Below are 20991 nucleotides of genomic sequence, written 5' to 3'. Positions count from 1 at the left end.
AAATGTTTTCACTTTGACATGAAAGAGTCTTTTTCTGTTGATCAGTATCAAAAAAGCGCAATTAAATCCACTGTGATTCGATGTTGTAGGACAATAAAACATGAAAAGGGGGTTGTATACTTTTTATAGGCACTGTAACTCCCATCAGGGTCTTTTTACCTTTGCAATTTCTTAGCCCCACTTACCCATGATGATTCTACAAATTCCAGTCCTCTTTCCAAGGATTTAGTTTCATTTTTTACCAACAGAGCCAACCCACACACTTTGGCTATCTGCCTGTCTTTTCAATATAATTTGTATGCTTGGATGCTAAGTTCCCAACTATGATCTTCTTTCAACCACGACACAGTGATGCCCACAATGTCAAAACTGCCAGTCTCTAAATGCGTTACAAGATCTACCTTTTTCCTTCTACTGCATGTATTCAAATACAATATCTTCAAGTCCTGTATGCATCATTTTCTTTGATTTTGCCTCATGTTATAGTTCAACTCATCTCACTGACTGCAATTTTGCCCTGGCATCTGCCTGTCCTTTCTCACAATCTCACTACATACTGCATTTAATTGTATCCCAACTGCCCCATCTTCAGGCCTATCACACCAGTTCCCATCTCCCTGCCAAATTAGTTAACACCCTCCCCAACAGGTCTAGCAACCTGCCTGCAAGGATATTGGTCCCCCTAGGGTTCAAGTGTAACCCGTCCCTTTTGTACAGGACGTATCTCCCCCAGAAGAGATCCCAATGATCCAGAAATCTGAAACACTGCCCCCTGCAACAGTTCCTCAGCCGTATATTCAGCTGTATCATCATCCTAATCCTCCCCTGACTAGCACGTGGCACTGAGGGTAATCCAGACATTACTGCTTTTATGTTTTGTAACTCCAAAACATTAAACTAATTAAAAGGAAAACAGAGCCTGAAATGCGAGTGTAACTTAGTTTTCACTTTAAGCGAGGCACGCATGTATCACTTGGTAGCATCATGATTTATGCAATTCACGTATACTTACATATAACCATAACAGATTATATAAACAAAGAATGCTTAATCAAACAATACATTTACAAGATTACTGGAATACTAAATACACAGCAACTACCTTGGAGGTCCTGCTCCTCAGCCTCGTCCCAAGCTCCCTCTACTCATTGCGCAGTACTTTGTCCTCTTTTCTACCTGTCGTTGGTGCCAATGTGTATCACAACCTCTGGCTGCTCAATGCCCCTCTAGAGCAGGGGTTCCCAACCTTTTTTATCCCATGGACCAATACCATTAAGCAAGCATCCATGGATCCCATGTTGGGAACCCCTGCTCTTGAGGATATTCTGCAGCCAGTCTGAGGCATCCTTGACCCAGCACCCTGGAAAGCAAGACAAGGTCCTGGTGTCTTTTTCGCAGCCACAGACTCTCCTGTCCATCTCCTGAATCCTGAACTATCGAGTCTCCTATCAGGTCACACTACCCGACTCTACCTTTCCCTGCGGAGCCTCAGAGCTGAGCACAGTGCTACTGGCCCGGCGGCTGCTGCTATGCACTGATAGGTCATCCCTCTCAGCAGTATCCAAAGGGTAGATTTGTTGCTGAGGGAAATATCCCTGCACTGACTGCTTACTCACATTACTTCCCCTGATGGTGACAAATTGCTATTGAACCCTGCACTCTGGGTGTGACCACCTCAGTAAAAGACTTGCCTATGAAATTTTCAGCCTCCCAGATGGTCCCGAGTACACTGAACTCCAGCTCGACTTCCTTGAACTTGTCTGTCTGGAGCTGAAGTTGGGTGGACCTCCTGCAGATGTAGTCATCAGGGAAACTATTAGCTACCCTGAAATCCCACATCTTACAGGAGGAGCACTCCACTGTGATGACTCTGGTGCCAAGCTGTATCAGCATTTGCCCCTCCCTTGGACTACATCGGTGACGTGGAGAGGGAGAACCCACTGCATGGGCAACAGCTGGTTCTTCAAATCTTCCTGTCCAGGCTTGCACCCTGGAGAGGACACAGTCCACTAGAGGTGTAAACCCCTGATCTGCTGGGATCGACAGCTGCCTATTACTCCACTCCTGAGTTACCTTCCTGTCTACACTTGTTATACATTTGGCTCTGACTTCTTATGCTTAAGTTCTACAGTCACCCAAATGCCTCCAGAAGACTCAATAGTGTTAGGCTACGCTTGTTCTTGCGCAAGCTGTTGAGCTGAGGGCATGTGGTTTCAGAGGTGAACTGTCCACTGTACATTGCCCCTGGTGTGTGGGTGAGTGGTAGAAGCTGATGGGAATGCAGAGAGAACAGGTCACAAGGATAAGTATTGTGGAATGGAATCACTTTGTGTGGGATCAATGGACAGAGCAAAACACAAACTGCTGGAGGAACTCAGTTGGTCAGGCAGCATCTGTGAAGGGAAAGGGGTGTTTTGGGGTCAAAGCCTCAAAGTGGTGACAGCCAGCATGAAGGGGTGAGCAGGAGCTAGCCAGTGAGAGGTAGGTCCAGGACAGTGTCAAAGCAAATTTAATTATCAAAGTATGTATATGTTATGGAAAAGCCTACAAAGGGTATTGGAAACAACAGGAATTCTGCAGATGCTGGAAATTCAAGCAACACACATACAAGTTGCTGGTGAACGCAGCAGGCCAGGCAGCATCTCTAGGAAGAGGTACAGTCGATGTTTCAGGCCGAGACCCTTCGTCAGGACTAACTGAAGGAAGAGTGAGTAAGGGATTTGAAAGTTGGAGGGGGAGGGGGAGATCCAAAATGATAGGAGAAGACAGGAGGGGGAGGGATGGAGCCAAGAGCTGGACAGGTGATAGGCAAAAGGGATACGAGAGGATCATGGGACAGGAGGTCCGGGAAGAAAGACGGGGGTGGGGGGGGGAACCAGAGGATGGGCAAGGGGTATATTCAGAGGGACAGAGGGAGAAAAAGGAGAGTGAGAGAAAGAATGTGTGTATAAAAATAAGTAACAGATGGAGTACCAGGGGGAGGTGGGGCCTTAGTGGAAGTTAGAGAAGTCGATGTTCATGCCATCAGGTTGGAGGCTACCCAGACGGAATATAAGGTGTTGTTCCTCCAACCTGAGTGTGGCTTCATCTTTACAGTAGAGGATCCCGTGGATAGACATGTCAGAATGGGAATGGGATGTGGAATTAAAATGTGTGGCCACTGGGAGATCCTGCTTTCTCTGGCAGACAGAGCGTAGGTGTTCAGCAAAGCGGTCTCCCAGTCTGCGTCGGGTCTCGCCAATATATAAAAGGCCACATCGGGAGCACCGGACGCAGTATATCACCCCAGCCGACTCACAGGTGAAGTGTTGCCTCACCTGGAAGGACTGTTTGGGGCCCTGAATGGTGGTAAGGGAGGAAGTGTAAGGGCATGTGTAGCACTTGTTCCGCTTACACGGATAAGTTCCAGGAGGGAAATTGGAAAAAGGGTATTGGACACAGCCCAGTCCATCTCAGGTTTGACCCTTCCCAGCACTGAGCACACCTGTAAGCAGCACTGTTGAAGGAAAGCACATCAGAGACATTCACTGTCCAGGCCATGCTCTCTTCTCGCTGTTGACATTAAGAAGGTGGTACAGGAGCCTTAGGTCCCACAACACCAGGTTCAGGAACAGTTATTACCTCCTCCCCTTCCATCGGGCAAAAGATACAAAAGCCTGAAAGCGCATAACACCAGGCTCAAGGACAGCTTCTACCCCATTGCTGCAAGACTATTGAACGGTTCCCCGAGTACAATAAGATGGACGCTTGACCTCACAATCCACCTTGTCATGGCCTTGCAGCTTATTGTCTGCCTGCACTGCACTCTCTCTATTTGTGTAACACTTTATTCGGCATTCTGTTATTGTTTTCCTTTGTACGACCTCAATGTACTGATGTGATGAAATGATCTGTATGAATGGCATGTAAAACAAAGTTTTTCACTGTACCTCAGTACACCTGACCATAATAAACTAATTTAACAACTACTCCACAATAGAGAATTACGCCACTCTTTCTAAGAGCGAGAAAGTACTGGGAAACAGTTCATGCAAAAAATTCTATGGAAAGAATGCTCCGAGCCAAGATCCTTTATCAGGACTTCCATCTGCCTGAAGGATCGAGCGTTTATTCTCCTCCAGAGATCCTGCCCCATGTGCTGATCCAGCATTCTGTGTGTACTGTTCAACATTTCCAGCAGCTGCAGAATCTTTTGTGCTTACGCAAAAAAATTCTGCTCCTTGTACAATCCCTTCCTATTTCATAACCTCTTGCTCAACTCTAAACGTAACCACGGAAACAGCCCCTTGTCCATGCCGACCAATATGACTACCTGAGCTGGTCTCATTTGCCTGAATTTGGCACGCCCCGTACCCTGGAGAGTATTCTAACTGGCTGCACCACCGTCTGGCATGGAGGGGCCACTGCACAGGATCAGAAAAAAGCTGCAGACAATTGTAAAATCAGCCAACTCCATCACTCAGGCCATGCCCTTTTCTCATTGCTACCATCAAGGTGGTGGTCTGGATAGTGAAGGTCTCTGATGGTGCTTTCCTGCAACAGTGCTGCTCACAGATGTGCTCAGAGTTGGGAAAGGCTAAACCTGTGATGGACTGGGCTGTGTCCACTGCCCTTTGTCAGTTTTCCATAACATATATGTACTTTGATAATTAAATTTACTTTGATATTGTCCTGGACCTACCTTTCACCGGCCGGTTGTCCAGAGCAGAAGCTTAATGACCCGGGGAACATGGGTTCAAATCCCACCACTGGACAACTTGAGACCAAACTCAGTTATCAAGGCTGGATAATACCTGGTGTCAGTTTAGACGACAATGAAACAAGTGGAGGTTATGGAAACAAAAATTCTAATGGACAGATTAATCTACTGTTGGCAAAAAGTAATAATCAAAGATAGTCAGCGTGGCTCTGTTAGGGGAAGACCTCGTTTGATCATTTTGATGGAATATGTCAAAGTGCATCGACGAGGGAGGTGCAGTTAATGGAATGTACATGGATTTCATTAAGACGAAATTCAGTACGATTCCAGTCCAGTTGAGGGGTCTCGATCCGAAACATCAACAGTTCAGGTCCCTCCCAGATAACACCACAAGACAGGAGCAGGGTTAAGCCAAGTCATTGGGTATATTTAAAGTGGAGGTTAACAGGTTCTTGATTCGTCAGGGTCTCAAAGATTATGGGGAGAAGGTAGGAGAATGGGGTTGAACACGATGGAATGGTGGAGCAGACTTGATGGGCTGAATGTTCTAATTCTGCTCCTATGATTTTGTTAGTGGGTGGAATGGGCATTTAATGATATTGATGTTTTCACAGCCTCCCTCACTGAAAACAGTGTTTTATTTAATTAGTGAGATTTGAAACCTCAGCTCCCATGGTGGGGTTTGCACTCTCCTCTGGCTCCTTCACCCAGGCTTTGGATATATAACAGCTGGTCTGGCAATTGTGTTGTGCCTCAGCTTTCACTGCAGAAACAAGTGTACTTACTTAACGGAGCAGAACAGATTGTCTCCCATTTGGACCAACGAGCAGCCTTTCTTAGCTTCGCTGGCAGCCACGAACACCGGCAGCTCATCTGGAGTGTCCCTGCAGTGGATACAACACACCAGAGTATGAAGTCTGTCCACTTCTTTGGCTCATGTCTTCTTTGTGCTACTATCATCAGAGAGGAGGATAGGATCAGACTGTAGGCTCGAAGACCTACACTGTTTTAGGAACAACTTCTTCCCCTGACATCAGATCTCTGAATGGTCCACAAACCCATGAGTACTCATGAATGGGGATGGCAAATCTGCGTAGCTGTTAGCTTAGATCTTTACAGCATTAGTGATCTGGGTTCAAGTCCCACCACGATTTGTAAGGAGTTTGTCCTTCTCCCCATAACCACGTGGGTTTTCACTGGGTTCTCTGGTTTCCTCCCACATCCCAAGGACGGATGGGTTAGTAAGCACAGAATGAATTGCCATGTGGTAGTGGAGGTGGATTCATTAGGGACATTTAAGAGACTCTTGGAATAGAGGGATATCCATTTAGAACAGGGATGAGGAGGAGTTTCTTTAGCCAGAGTAACGAATCTGTGGAATTCATTGCCATAGATGGCTTTGGAGGCCAAGTCATTGGGTACATTTAAAGCAGAGCTTGATAGGTTCTTGATGAGTCAGGGTGCAAGAGTTTACAGGGATAAGAAAGAAGAATGGGGTTGAGAGGGATAATGAATCAGCTATGCTGGTGGAGCAATCTTTTTCTGTTGATCAGAGTCAAAAAAAGCCAAGTTAAATTCACAAACGAGAAAAACTGCCGATGCTGGAAATCCAAGCAACACACATAAAATGCTGGAGGAACTCAGCAGATCGGGCAGCAGCTTTTGAAAAAAGTACAGTCAGCATTGGGTAGCCTCTAACCTGATGGCATGAACATCGATTATCCAAACTTCCGGTAATGACTCCCACCCCTCCCCGTCACCTTCATCATTTCCCATCCCCTTTTCCCTCCCTCACCTTATCTCCTTGCTTGCCCATCCCTCCCTCTGGTAATCGTCTCCCCCCCGCCCCCCCCCTCTTTTCTTTCTTCCATGGCCTTCTGTCTCTTTCACCAATCATCTTTCTAGCTCTTTACTTCATCCCTCCCCCTCCAAGTTTCACCTATCACCTGGTGTTTCTCTCTCCCCTTCCCCACCTTTTGAATCTACTCCTCAGCTTTTTTTCTCCAGTCCTGCCAAAGAGTTTCAGCCTGAAACATCGACTGTACTTTTTTCTATAGATGCTGCCTGGCCTGCTAAGTTCCTCCAGCATTTTGTGCAAATTAAATCCACTGTGATTCGATGTTGTAAAACAATACAGTATGAAAACTTCTGGGGGCGGGGTGGTGAATACTTTTTATCAGTACTGTTAAGTTACTTTGATAATACATTTACTTTGAACGTTGCCTGGACTGAGAGGCTTGACCACTGGTCACCGACCTCCATGCAGAATATTTCCCATCTACAAGCACTCTTTGCTTTCTGTGGGCAAACCAATTCTGGATCCACAAAGCAATGTCCCCTTGGATCCCATAGGTTTACGAGAAGGGAAAGATTCAAAGAGCAACTTCATCACACTGAGGATAGTGGAATGAGCTTCCTGAGGAGGTGGTAAGGCAGGTGTAATTACATTGATTAAAGACATTTGGACAGGAAATGTTTAGAGTGATACTGGCCAAGTACAGACAATTGAGATTAGTAAATGCAGGTCTGGTAACTGGCACGGATGAGTTGGGCCAGAGGTCCTATTTCTGTACAAGAATACTTCATGAATTTAATTGTAGAAACATAGAAAATAGGAGCAGGAGTAGGCCATTCGGCCCTTCGAGCCTGCACCACCATTTATTATGATCATGGCTGATCATCCAACTCAGAACCCCGCCCCAGCCTTCCCTCCATACCCCCTGATCCCCGTAGCCACAAGGGCCATATCTAACTCCCTCCTAAATATAGCCAATGAACTGGTCTCAACTGTTTCCTGTGGCAGAGAATTCCACAGATTCACCACTCTCTGTGTGAAGAAGTTTTTCCTAATCTCGGTCCTAAAAGGCTTCCCCTCTATCCTCAAACTGTGGCCCCTCGTTCTGGACTTCCCCAACATCGGGAACAATCTTCCTGCATCTAGCCTGTCCAATCCCTTTAGGATCTTATACGTTTCAATCAGATCCCCCCCAATCTTATAAATTCCAACGAGTACAAGCCCAGTTCATCCAGTCTTTCTTCATATGAAAGTCCTGCCATCCCAGGAATCAATCTGGTGAACCTTCTTTGTACTCCCTCTATGGCAAGGATGTCTTTCCTCAGATTAGGGGACCAAAACTGCACACAATACTCCAGGTGTGGTCTCACCAAGGCCTTGTACAACTGCAGTAGTACCTCCCTGCTCCTGTACTCGAATCCTCTCGCTATAAATGCCAGCATACCATTCGCCTTTTTCACCGCCTGCTGTACCTGCATGCCCACTTTCAATGACTGGTGTATAATGACACCCAGGTCTCGTTGCACCTCCCCTTTTCCTAATCGGCCACCATTCAGATAATAATCTGTTTTCCTATTTTTGCCACCAAAGTGGATAACTTCACATTTATCCACATTAAATTGCATCTGCCATGAATCTGCCCACTCACCCAACCTATCCAAGTCACTCTGCATCCTCTTAGCATCCTCCTCACAGCTAACACTACCACTCAGCTTCGTGTCATCCGCAAACTTGGAGATGCTGCATTTAATTCCCTCATCCAAGTCATTAATATATATTGTAAACAACTGGGGTCTCAGCACTGAGCCTTGCGGTACCCCACTAGTCACCACCTGCCATTCTGAAAAGGTCCCGTTTATTCCCACTCTTTGCTTCCTGTCTGCTAACCAATTCTCCATCCACATCAATACCTTACCCGCAATACCGTGTGCTTTAAGTTTGCACACTAATCTCCTGTGTGGGACCTTGTCAAAAGCCTTTTGAAAATCCAAATATACCACATCCACTGGTTCTCCCCTATCCACTCTACTAGTTACATCCTCAAAAAATTCTATGAGATTCGTCAGACATGATTTTCCTTTCACAAATCCATGCTGACTTTGTCCGATGATTTCACCGCTTTCCAAATGTGCTGTTATCACATCTTTGATAACTGACTCCAGCAGTTTCCCCACCACCGACGTTAGGCTAACCGGTCTATAATTCCCCGGTTTCTCTCTCCCTCCTTTTTTAAAAAGTGGGGTTACATTAGCCACCCTCCAATCCTCAGGAACTAGTCCAGAATCTAACGAGTTTTGAAAAATTATCTACCACAAGTTCCAGGAAGGCTCACTTGAGAGAGCAGGTAATTTTCATTCATCTTTTCCTCTTTTGCACAATTGACTTATTATTGTAACTTGAAGTAATTATTGTAATGTATTGCTCTGTACTGCTGTCACAAGTCATGACACATCTGAGACTCCTGGTTCTGATTCTGATTCTGATTCATTGTTGTTTTTTAGGGTGGAGTGATATTTGCTTCAAATGTTTACTTGAATGTCAGTTCTTACAGTTCTGTTTTGGTGCATATTTAAGCAGGAGGATCCCGAAGAAGTGTCGGTGCAGGGAGCAAAGGAGCTCTGCCGAATGTACTGCCTACACGTGGCTCTCCTCTGCAACCTTCCATTGGCTCAAAGAGCTCTCAAGAGCAAGGCCAAGTGGCAAAAATCAGCCATGTCATTCCTACGACTGGTAAGCATAGAGACTGTTGACCAATAGAGAACAGAAAAGGCCATTGGCATAACTGGCTCATATAGGTACATCCCACTGCTGGTCCAGATTGCTCTGTGACACCAGAGCTGGCTGGCATTGGCTGTTATACTCCACAGGTGCCTCTTATTGGCTCTTATACCACAGAGCTGGTTCTGGTTGGCTATTATACCCTACACTCACAACACGCTGGAGGAACTCAGCAGGTTGGGCAGCATCCGTGGAAACAATCAGTCAACGTATCTGGGCCGTAACTCTTCGTCAGGACTGAAGAGGGAGGGGGCAGGGGCCCTATAAAGAAGGTGGGGGAGAGTGGGAAGGAGAAGGCTGGTAGGTGCCAGGTGAAAAACCAGTAAGGAGAAAGATAAAGGGGTGGGGGAGGGGAAGCAGGGAGGGGATAGGCGGGAAAGGTGAAGAAGGAATAGGGGAAAACACAATGGGTAGTAGAAGGAGACGGAACCATGCGGGCGGTGATAGGCAGCTGGGGGAAGGGGCAGAGTGATGCTGCCCAACCTGCTGAGTTCCTCCAGTTCCTGTTGTGGGTGTTGCTTTGACCCCAGCATCTGCAGAGTATTTTGTGTTTATTATAACCTACAGCTGGCTCTTTTTTTCTATGTCAGAGTTTTGTCTGACTGACTGTTTTATCTCATTGTTATCTCTGATTGGCTGCTATACCCCATTGCTGGCTCTGGTTGGCCATTAAATCTCACAATTGGCTTGGGTTAGCCATTTCACCTCAAAGCCATCTCTGATTGGTTGTTATATTCCATAGATTGATGTGATTAGCTGTTACACCCATGCTTCCTGTGAGACACCAGTAGCTTCCATCTTCCTTTCTCTCTTTATTTTACCTCACCTCTCGACACAGCCTTCCATTGCCTCCTCATTGGATCATGCAACTGGGGAGATGATGGAAGATGAACAATAATGTTTGATCCCACGTCAACATCACCGGCTGAGAGGTGGACAACAAAGCAATGTCCCCATTCAGAGAAGTGCAGGGTCAAGGTCTTCTAAAGCATATTAGTGTTAATTGCCTCAAGGTCTCTGCTTGGGAACGCCTCCCATACTCTCATGAGATTGTAGGCCTGTTACAGCACAGAAAGAGGCAATTTGTTCCATCATTTCTGTCTCATCAATTTTACCTTTGTCCCAAAGCAAAGCAAATTATTATTTTTCCCCTCAAGTGCTTGTGCAATTCTTTTCTGGATTCCCTGGTTGGTTCTGATTCCACCAATAAAAAAGATTAGTCACGTCCTTATTGTCCAGAAAACAGACCTTCATCACCTCCTTGAAAAATACTGTCAGCTTAGTTAGACCTGACTTGCCCCCTTGCTAAGAGCAATGGCTCTGAAAATTTACAGAAATCCTGTCCCTAAGAATCTTCTCCTGTAGGTTCCCTACCATTGACAAGAGATTCATAGATCAATGGCTCCAGGATTATCCCTATTTCCATTCTTAATCAACGGAACATTCAATACTTTAAGGTCCTCCAATATCACGTCTGTAACTGAAGAAAACATGAAGATTTTGGTCAAGTTCTTAGCAATCTCATCACTTGCCTTTCTCAGTTGTCTGGGGTACCTCCCATCAGGCTTTTGGGACTTGATATAATATATGCTCAGTGGCCTCTTGATTAGGAGTAGCTAATAAAGTTGTACTGAGTGTATATTCATGGTCTTCTGTAGTCCATCCATTTCAAGGTTCAAAGTGTTGTGCCTTCAGAAGTACTCTTTGACACACCACGGTTGTAATGCATGGTTATTTGAGTTACTGTCACCTTCCTGTCAGCTTGAACCAGTCTGGCCATTCTCCTGACCTGTCTTACTAATGAGTGGTTTTCACCCACTAAACTACTGCTTACTAGATGTTTAATTTTGTTTTTTTCGCAACGTTCTCTGTAAACTCTAGAGACTGTTGTGCCTGAAAATCCCAGGAGATCAACAGTTTCTGAGGTACTCAAACCATCCTGTCAGGCTCCAACAATCATTCCGCGGTCAAAGTTACTTAGATCATATTTGTTCTCCATTCTGATGTTCGTTCTGAACAACAACAGAAACTCTTGACCATGTCTGCATGCTTCTATGCACAGAGTGCTGCTACATGATTGGCTGATCAGATATTTGCATTAATGAACAGGTGTACAGGTGTACCTAATAAAGTGGCCACACATAGTAAGTACAAAGTTTATAAGTCAGAAGACCCAACACTATCTCTTCCTTTATCTGAAGTTGGTAGCAAACTCCCCAGAATGTAGGCCTTATATTTTCACAAGCATTAGTGGCTTGTCTTTGTGTTCAGGATGCTAAAATAATCTTTCAGTAGAACCAGAATCACAAGTTCCCTCAGCATGGTTTCCCCTTCCATTTCTTCACACAGCACATTCCCGACCCAGACAATTGACAGGAATTCTCTTTCCTTCCCACAGAGGAGGATGATGGAATTCCTGGTGCTGAGGAAACTGGGTGCCACCCAAGACTGGCTGGTCGACATGACATATTTGACTGACCTGAGTGACGAGCATCTCTTTAAAAGTGTGGCAAAGATCTGCTCTGAACGGCCACCTGGTGCAGGTAAACGTAGAAACGGCAGCCCTTCTTAACCAGAAAATATTAGAGCTGCACTCAGCGGAGCTGAGTTTGCCACAGACAGTAGTTTTTTTGCCTCTTGACTCAGAAGGTGGTGAGTTCAAGTCTCATCCAAGTACACAATTTGTCAACACATTCCTGTGTGAGGGAGTGCTGCAGAGTCAGAGGTGCCTTTTCTCAGTGAGACTTCAAACTGAACCTGGGTGTAAAAGATTCCACGTCACTTTTATTTTCCTATGAGGATATGTTGAGTAAGCTAGGGCTTTTTTCTTTGGAGTGGAGCAGGATGAGATGTGCTTTGATAGAGGTGTACAAGATAATAAGAGGCATGGATGGGGTGGATGGCCAGAGACATCTATCAGAAAGTATTCTGCCTGGAGGTTGGTGACTAGTGGAGAGCCGCATGGATCTGTTCTGGGACCCCTGCTCTTTGTGATTTTTATAAACAACCTGGATAAAGAGGCGGGAGGATGGAAGAGTAAGTTTGCGGATGACACAAAGATTGGAGGAGTTGTGGATGGAGCTGTAGGTTGTCGAAGGTTACAAGAGGATATAGACAGGATGCAGAGTTGGGCAAAAAAGTGGCAGATGGAGTTCAATCTGGATAAGTGTGAGATGATGCATTTTGTAAGGACAATTCAGAAGGCTGAGTACAGGGTTAATGGTCAGTTAGTTCAGAGTGTGGATGGACAGAGGAACCTTGGGTTTCAAATCCATACATCCCTCAAGGTCGCTGCACAGATTGATAGGATAGTTAAGAAGGTCTATGGGATACTAGGCTTCATTACTAGGGGGATTGAGTTCAAGACTAGAGAGGTCATGTTGCAACTCTACAAATCTCTAATGAGACCAGACTTCATTTCTGGTCACCTCATTATAGGAAGGATGTGGAAGCTATGGAGAGGGTGCAGAGGAGACTTATCAGGATGTTTTCTGGTTTGGAAAACAAGTCTTATGAGGCAAGGTTAGCAGAGCTGGGACTTTTCTCTTTGGAGCGTAGAAGGATGAGAGGGGACTTGATAGAGGTCTACGAGATTATGAGAGGCATAGATAGGGTGGATAGGCAGTACCTGTTTCCCAGGGCATGAATAGCAAACACCAGAGGGCATATGTACAAAGTTAAGGGAGGGAAGTTTAGGGGAGACATCAGGGGTAAGTTTTTTTTACACAGAGGGTTGTGGGTGCCTGGAATTACTTGCCAGGGATGGTGGTGGAGACTAAAACATTAGGGTAATTTAAGATCCTCTTGGACAGGCACATGGATGAAAGAAACATAGAGGGTTACAGGGTAGTGTGGGTTTAGTACTTTTTTTTAGGAATATATGGATCGGCACAACATCGAGGGCCAAAGGGCCTGTAATGTGCTATGGTGTTCTAGTGTTCTAATGTTCTAGACTTTTTCCCGGGGGGAAATAGCTTATAGGAGGGGGCATAATTTTAAGGTGATTGGTAGAAAGTCTTTTGGAATGTCAGAGGTAGTTTTTTTTATACACAGAACTGTACACAATACTCCTAATTAGGCCTCATCAATGTCTTGTACAGCTTCAGCATAACATCCAACTCCTGTACTCTGTGCTTAGATTTATTAAGGCTAATGTGCTAAAATCTCTCTTTAGAACTCTACTTACCGCTGATGCCATTTTCTGTTGGGGCGGTGGGGGTCTGGTTGTTCAGAGTGCGGAGGAGCGTGGTCCCACTCCAGTGTAATCTCCATTTTGTGGCTCCTGCTGTTCTACAGGGTCAGAGCTGCGGCTGGGAGAAATAGTCGGGACAGAGTACCAAAGCATCTGGGAGGCCATAACCACGATTTCTCCTGCTTTCGATGTCGGAGCTGCTTTTCCAGTGACATGTCCTCCCGGGCTACTTCTGCTGTCAGCTGACACCACAGCACCAGGTACCTCCAGTTACTGTGTGTAAGAGACATTTAGAGAGTCGCTTCAATAACCAAGGTATAGTGTAGAAGGATATGGACTAAATGGGCCAATTGGGATCAGTGACGATGGCCAAAAAGATCAGTAAACTGGTAAATTGGTGCAATATTGCCCTAAACCATTGAGTTAGTAAACTGGTAAATATAGTTATATTAAATTTCCCAATAATATTGAACTTGTAAATTTAATATACAATAACTAAATTTACCTGTTGACTGACCTCAGTATTTTAGGAACAGCTTGTTCCCCTCTGCCATTAGATTTCTGAATGGTCCATGAACACTACCTCACTAATACTCTTTTCACACTATTTATTTATTTGTTGTAACTTACAGTTCTCTGCAAAAGTCTGAGGCACACAAGTATACAGCTAGGATGCCTAAGACCTTTGCACAGTACTGTATTTGTCAACGTGGAGCAGAGAGTGAGTTGGTAAATCTAGTGGGAGTAAAAGATGCTGAGAATGGCAAGAATGGCGCCATGGGAGGGATGTGGGACAGGTGGCAGAGAAAGGATGCCAGGGACTGGGGGGGGTAGCACAGGTACAGACACACCCAGCCCTGACACCTCAGGGAAAGACATTTGCTTCCAAACAGTTGGTTTATTGATCACTACAGAATGCCTCTCTGGTGCTTCCTGCATCCCTGTCGTGAGAGGTGGAAACGGGGAAGGCTGGCCAACAAGGCGCTGGTGAAGCTGTATAGGCCAATCCCCTGTATAGTGGATACAATGGATGACAGAAACATTGATGAACTCCAACCATACCATCGGTTTTGTGAGAAGAGGCTCATCATCGAATGAGCACATGACATAGTGCAGGGAAAGTCATCAGTATCCTGCACAGCCGATGATGGGGACATTCCTGGTCCACCCTCGAGTAACCGGCTCAGAACAGAGGATGATGGAGGTGGGAGGTCATCGATGGTCTATGTTCCACTGGGAGCTAAGGGCCCACGAAGAAGGAGAGGATGCTGCCTGACCTGCTGAGTTCTTCCAGCATTTTGTGTGTGTCACTCTGGATTGCCAGCATCTGCAGAATCTGTTGAGTTTAGGAAATACTACCAATGTACTTAATCAGAATCAGGTTTATTATCAGTGGCATGTGTTGAAAGGAGAAAAACGCAAAGGGGATGTGCAGGGTAGGTTTTATACACAGAGAATGTTAGTTGCCTGGAATGGGCTGCCAGTTAGAATGGAAGCATTTAAGACTCTCTTTGTCTATGAAATGAATGGGAGGTTTGGATTCTTCAGGCAAAAGAGAATTTATTTGGGATCGGGTTTGGCACAGACACAGTGGGCTGAAGGGCTTGCTTCTATGCTGAATGCAGAATAAAGTGTTACAGTTACAGAGAAAGTGCAGTGCAGGCAGACAGTAAGGCACAAGCCTACAACAAGGTACATTGTACACTGAAAGGTCAAGAGTGCATCTCATCTTATGACGAGACCACTCTGTAGCTTTAAAACGGCGGGGCAGAAGGTGTCCTTAAACTTCAGGCTCAAGCTCTCATTAATGACAGTCAAATGGCATTGTGCAGGACAGGTCATATCTCATGAACTGAGTTCTTTGATGAGCTGATGAAGGTAATTGCTGAGGGAAGGGGAGTGGTTGTTATCCATATGGCCTTCAGCAAGGCACTTGACAAGGTTCCTCGATGTAGGCTGATCCAGAGTAAGATATAGATTCTTATAAGATAGAAAAGAATGAAATGGTTGGTGAAGGTAGATTGGATTCAACATTGGCTTGGATGAGAGGATAGTGGTGGAGAAGTGTTTGTCTGACTGGAGATTTGTGATCAGTGTGTTCTCCAGGGATCAGTGCTAGGACCTTTTGTTTGTGACATGCTCTCAGTGGCTACTTTATTTGGTACAACTGTACACTTGCCCATTAACACAAATATCTCATCAGCCAATCTTCTTGTATCTTCTGCCCAACAGGGAGGGGGAGAAGAGATAATGACCAGGGTGAGAAGGTCATTGATTATGTTGATTGTTTACCCTTGGGCAAGGTGGAGCACCTGCTTAGCCCACGATCAGGGTCATGTGAAGCCATGGAGCTGGTGGTGGATTGTCGTATGAGCAGCTGGTGCATATCACAAGTCTTGGTTATGTGTCCACTGATGCCAGGCAGACAATCTCTGAAGAGCATTGATAATGGCTGGGGTCACTCATCTTGTAAAGACGTTGCCCAGAAGGAGGCAGTGGCAAACCACTTCTGTAAAAAGACAATGATCGCCTATGTCATATGACACGGCACATAATGAACAAACTGTATATACGTGTGTGTGTGTGTGTGTGTGTGTGTGTGTGTGTGTGTGTGTGTGTGTGTGAGTGTGTGAGAGAGAGAGAGAGAGAGAGAGAGAGAGATCAGTGTCACATATGCACTCAGTGGCCACTTTATAAGGCGCTCCTGTACACCTGCTCATTAATGCACATATCTCATCAGCCAATCTTCTTGCGTCTTCTGCCCAACAGGGAGGGGGGAGAAGAGAGAATGACCAAGGTGAGAGGGTCTTGGAATAAGTCGGCTGTTGTCCTGAGAAGGAGGGAAGTGTGGACAGCGTCCATGGGTGGAGGGTGGTATCCAAGAAGGTCTGAGTGGTGCCCACGGCTCTCTGCAGATTCTTGTAGTTCCATGCAGAGCAGTTATCATGTCAAGGCATAGTGCATTCGGATAGGATGCTTTCTGTCGTGCATCAATAAAAAGAATGCAGTGAATCTTTGGAATTCTCTACCTCCAAGGATTTCATTTAGAGATACAAGACTGTTACAGTCCCTTTCGCTTCAACGAGCTCACGCTTCCCAGTTACACCCATATTACCAATTAACCTCCCAACCCGCAAGCCTTTCGGAATGTAGGACCAGAACAGAGCGCCAGGAAGAAACTCGCGCAGTCCCAGGGAGAATGTACAAACTCCTTACAGACAGTGGTGGGAATTGAACCTGGGTCACTGGCACTGTAATAGCTTCAGCTAACTGCTTCGCTATGGTGCTGCGTCAGGGAGCTTGTTCAGTGATGACTGAGAGATGTGGAGACTCTTTATTCCATGCTTCTCGGAGTGTAGGTCTCTAATTCAAAACTTTTGTTTGCACAGCCCATAAGGAGCAAGGGATTCCTCCCATTGGTTTAATCCCAGTGACCTCTGAACTGGTGGAAGAATACCTTGGCAAAATGCTTGAAGAAATGCCTCAACTTCACAGGTATGTAAAACATTAATGCCTCAACTTCACAGGTATGTAAAACATTAGTGACAGCATCAATTATCTCTTGTGGTTAGATCTCTATTGGTCCAGAGGAGGTTCACGAGAATGGTTCTGGGAATGAAAGCGTTAATGTATGAGGAGCGTCTAATGGCTTTGGGCCTGTATTCACTGGAGTTCAGAAGAATGAGGGGGGGATCTCATTGAACCCTACTGAATATTGAAAAGTCTAGAGTGGATGTGGTGAGAAAGATTCCTTTCATGGGTAAGTCTCGGTTCAGAGGGCACAGGCTCAGAATAGAGGGACATCCTTTCGAACAGAGATGAGAAGGAATCTCTTTAGCCGGAGGGTGGTGAATCTGTGGAATTCATTGCCACAGGCAGCTGTGGAGGCCAATTCATTGGGTATATTTAAAGGGAAGGTGAATAGGTTCTAGATTAGTAAGAGCAACAAAGCCTATGGGGAGAAAGCAGGAGAATGGGGTCCAGAGGGATAATAAATCAGTCATAATGGAATGATAGAACAGACTCGATGGGCTGAATGGCCATATGTCTTGGTTTTTGTTAATTGTTCTCATTAATCCCTAGTGAGGACCCCAGTGTTGCATCGCTGTTGAAGCTCAGAGAGTTTGATGAGATCTTACATTGGCATTCAAGAAAGCCCTTGTTGGAGACATGGCTTGACAGAATGCATAAGCTTCCATCAGGTAAAATGGCTAAAGTACTTGGATGTAATTATTCATTGATAACTGGTCTATTATTGTCACATGAGCCAAGATACAGAGAAATCTTTTGTTCTGTAGTCAGCAGATCCAGCATCATCTATGGAGGGGAATAAAGAGTCAATGGTTTGGGCCAAAATCTTTCATCAGGACTGGAAAGGAAGGGAACAGAAGTCTGAATAAGAAGGTAGGGGGAAGGGTAGGAGCACAAGCTGGAAGGTGATTGGTGAGATCAGGTGAGGGGGAAGGCAGATGGGTGGGTGAGAGGGGATTAAGTGAGAAGCTGGGTGTGATAGGTTGAAGAGATAAGAGGCTAAAGAAGAAGGAACCTTATAGGAGAGGAGAGTGGATCATGGAAGAAAGGGAAGGGGGAGGGGCAAGAGAGAGAGATAATGGTCAGGTTATGAAGGGGCAGGGGCCATCAGAATGGGAGAAGAGAGTTCAAGGTGATAGGTGAGACCAGGTGAGGGGGATGGTGAGTGGGTGGGGGAATGATGAGAAGCTGAGAGGTGATAGGTGGAAAAGGCAAAGGGCTGAAAAGAAGGGATCTGATAGGAGAGGAAGGTGGGTCATTGAAGGAAGAGAAGGAGTGGGGAACCAGAGGGAGATGAGAGCTGACAGTGAGGATGGGAAAGGAGAAGAGAAAGAATGAGTAAGTTACTGGAATGGGGAATAGGAGGAAAAATCACAATGTAGTACAGGTAGGGTAAATATAATCAGGCTTGTTCCACTCAGGCTGGGTGAGACTATAGCTAGAGTCATGGGTTAAGTGTGAAAGGTGAAAAGGTCAAAGGGAACATGAGCGGAAACTTCTTCACTCAGAGTGTCGTGAGAGTGTGGAATGAGCTGCCAGTGCAAGAGGTGCATGCGAGCTCAATTTCAATGTTTAAGAGAAGGTTGGGTAGCGACATGGATGGTAGGGGTATGGAGGGCTATGGTCCCGGTGCTTTTCAAAGGGAGTATGCAGTTTAAATAGTTCTGCATGGGCTAGATGGGCCAAAGGGCCTGTTTCTGTGCTATACTTTCCTATGAAAGGGTAAGGGAGGCAGGGGATCGTTGGGGGGGGGGGTGGGGAGAGATTCCTGGAAGTTAGAGAAATCACCGGGGTTTGAGTTTAAAGGAGAGACTGGATAGACTGAAATTTTATTTACTGGAGCCCATGAGACTGAGTGGTGACTTAGATATGTTTATATAATTATGATATTTCCCCAGGAGTGGGGAGTCCAAACTTAGAAGGTGTGGGTTTAAAATGAGAGGGGAATGATTTAAAAGGGGCCTCAGAGGCAACTTTTTCACACAGAGTGTGGTGGGTATAGGTAATAACCTGCCATAGGAAGGAAGGAAGCAGGTACGATTATGGCACTAACACAGGTACATCAATAGCAAAGGTTTAGAGGGATTTGGGCCAAACATGTTAATAGGACTAGCTTAACTGGTAACTTAGTTGCCATTGGTGAGATTTTATTTTCTATTTCTTTAGAGATACTGCACAGTAACAAGCCCTTCTGGCCCACCACCCAATTACACACATGCATACACACTCAGTGGCCACTTTATTAGGTACCTCCTGTCTGTGGTCTTCTGTTGCTGTAGTCCATCCACTTCAAGGTTCAATGTGTTGTGCGCTCAGAGATGCTCTTCTACACGTCACTGTTGTAACACGTGGTTATTTGAATTACTGTTGTTTCCTGTCAGTTTGAACCAGTCTGCCCATTCTCTGACTTCCCTCATTAACAAGGTATTTTCTCCCACAGAACTGCTGGTCACTGGATGTCTTTGTTTCTTGCACCATTCACTGTAAACTCAAGGGACTATTGTGTGTGTGAAAATCCTAGCGAATCAGCAGTTTCTGAGATACTCAAGCCACCCTGTCTGGCACCTGCAATCATTCTATGGTCAAAGTCACTTAGATCATTTTCTTCCCCATTCTGATGTTTGGTCTGAACAACAACAGAACCTATTGACCATGTCTGCATGCTTTTACACATTGAGTTGCTGACACATGATAGGCTGATGAGATATTTGCATTAATGAGCAGGTGTACCTAATAAAGTAGCCACTGAAAGCATGTCGCAAACAAGAGGTCCAAGCACTGATCCCTGGAGAACACACTGATCACAGACCTCCAGTCAGAGAAACACTTCTCCACCACTATCCTCTCATCCAATCCAAACTACCATCTCCATGCATCGTATTCTTGGATCAGCCTACATCGAGGGACCTTGTCACATGCCTTGCTAAAGTTCATATGGATAATATCCACTCCCATTCCCTCATCAATTCCTCAAAAAACTCAGTTCATAAGACATGACCGGCCCTGCACAAAGGCATTTGACCGTCATTAATAAGCCCATGCTTTTCCAAAACATCCCTTTCCCAAAAGCTGGAGGGCCTCTATCTGTGCAGTATGACTGTAGGACTAATGTACTTCCAGAAGATGAGAACTTGCAAAGATTTCTTCTTCACTTACCTCCTGCTCTTGAATGCCCAAAGATCCATGGGAGAGGAAGTCAACATTAAGAATGCAACAAAAGCTGGTTGTGTTTGAGAGACTTTATGCAGAGTCACTTGAGGAGAATGCAGCAATAACAGTTGTCAGAGGTCATGCGGAGGCAGCTGACAGCCCGTCAAAGTCCCACGCAGGACACGGCAAGGAGAAAGGCAAGAAATCTGGGGTAAGCATGGCAGAGTGTTTCAGTGTGGGTCTGTACTCCAACAGTCTCTCTGTTGGTCTGCACCACCTCTGGTCATTCCCTCTGTTGGCCTGAACTCCACCCCTGGTCAGCCTCTCTGCTGGTCTGAACTCCTCTGCTGGTCTGAACTCCTCTGCTGGTCTGAACTCCACCTCTGGTCAGCCTCTCTGCTGGTCTGAGCTCCTCTGCTGGTCTGAGCTCCTCTGCTGGTCTGAGCTCCTCTGCTGGTCTGAACTCCACTGCTGGTCAGCCTCTCTGCTGGTCTGAACTCCACTGCAGGTCAGCCATTCTGCTGGTCTGAGCTCCACCACTCCTCCACATACAGGTGCACACAGACAGACACATGCGCACACGCAGACACACGTGCACACACACACACACACACATATTTACATACAGAGATACACACATGCACACAGATATTCATACATCTGTGCACATATATACATACACACACACACACACACACACTCGTTATCACACATTACCAGGGTCTTTCTGACCCAGGATTAATAAAGATGATAGTCACACCCCTACCCGCCTTTCCCCTCCTCTGTGTCAGAGTTATTTCCCTGATGTTCCCACTTTCAACTCTGACCCCAACATCCCAACGTTGT

At 45.7% G+C, this 20991-nt stretch overlaps 1 protein-coding gene across 3 annotated transcripts in view; it reads left to right on the top strand.

The window, feature by feature from the left end:
- Positions 1-20991, top strand: part of LOC140197548 (probable ATP-dependent RNA helicase DDX60) — a 171740-nt gene that overhangs the window by 25640 nt on the left and 125109 nt on the right. For all 3 annotated transcript variants that reach the window (XM_072257624.1, XM_072257623.1, XM_072257622.1), the window contains exons 7-12: positions 9069-9224; positions 11671-11815; positions 13569-13724; positions 16854-16959; positions 17548-17666; positions 20175-20356. In XM_072257624.1, coding sequence (XP_072113725.1) covers positions 9069-9224; positions 11671-11815; positions 13569-13724; positions 16854-16959; positions 17548-17666; positions 20175-20356 — 864 coding nt within the window. The remainder of the gene's footprint in view (positions 1-9068; positions 9225-11670; positions 11816-13568; positions 13725-16853; positions 16960-17547; positions 17667-20174; positions 20357-20991) is intronic.

Source organism: Mobula birostris, chromosome 5 (assembly GCF_030028105.1).
Source record: "Mobula birostris isolate sMobBir1 chromosome 5, sMobBir1.hap1, whole genome shotgun sequence".
Lineage (NCBI taxonomy): Eukaryota > Metazoa > Chordata > Chondrichthyes > Myliobatiformes > Myliobatidae > Mobula > Mobula birostris.
Note: the sequence above shows the minus strand (reverse complement) of the source record. Positions and strands in the feature narration are given on the sequence as shown.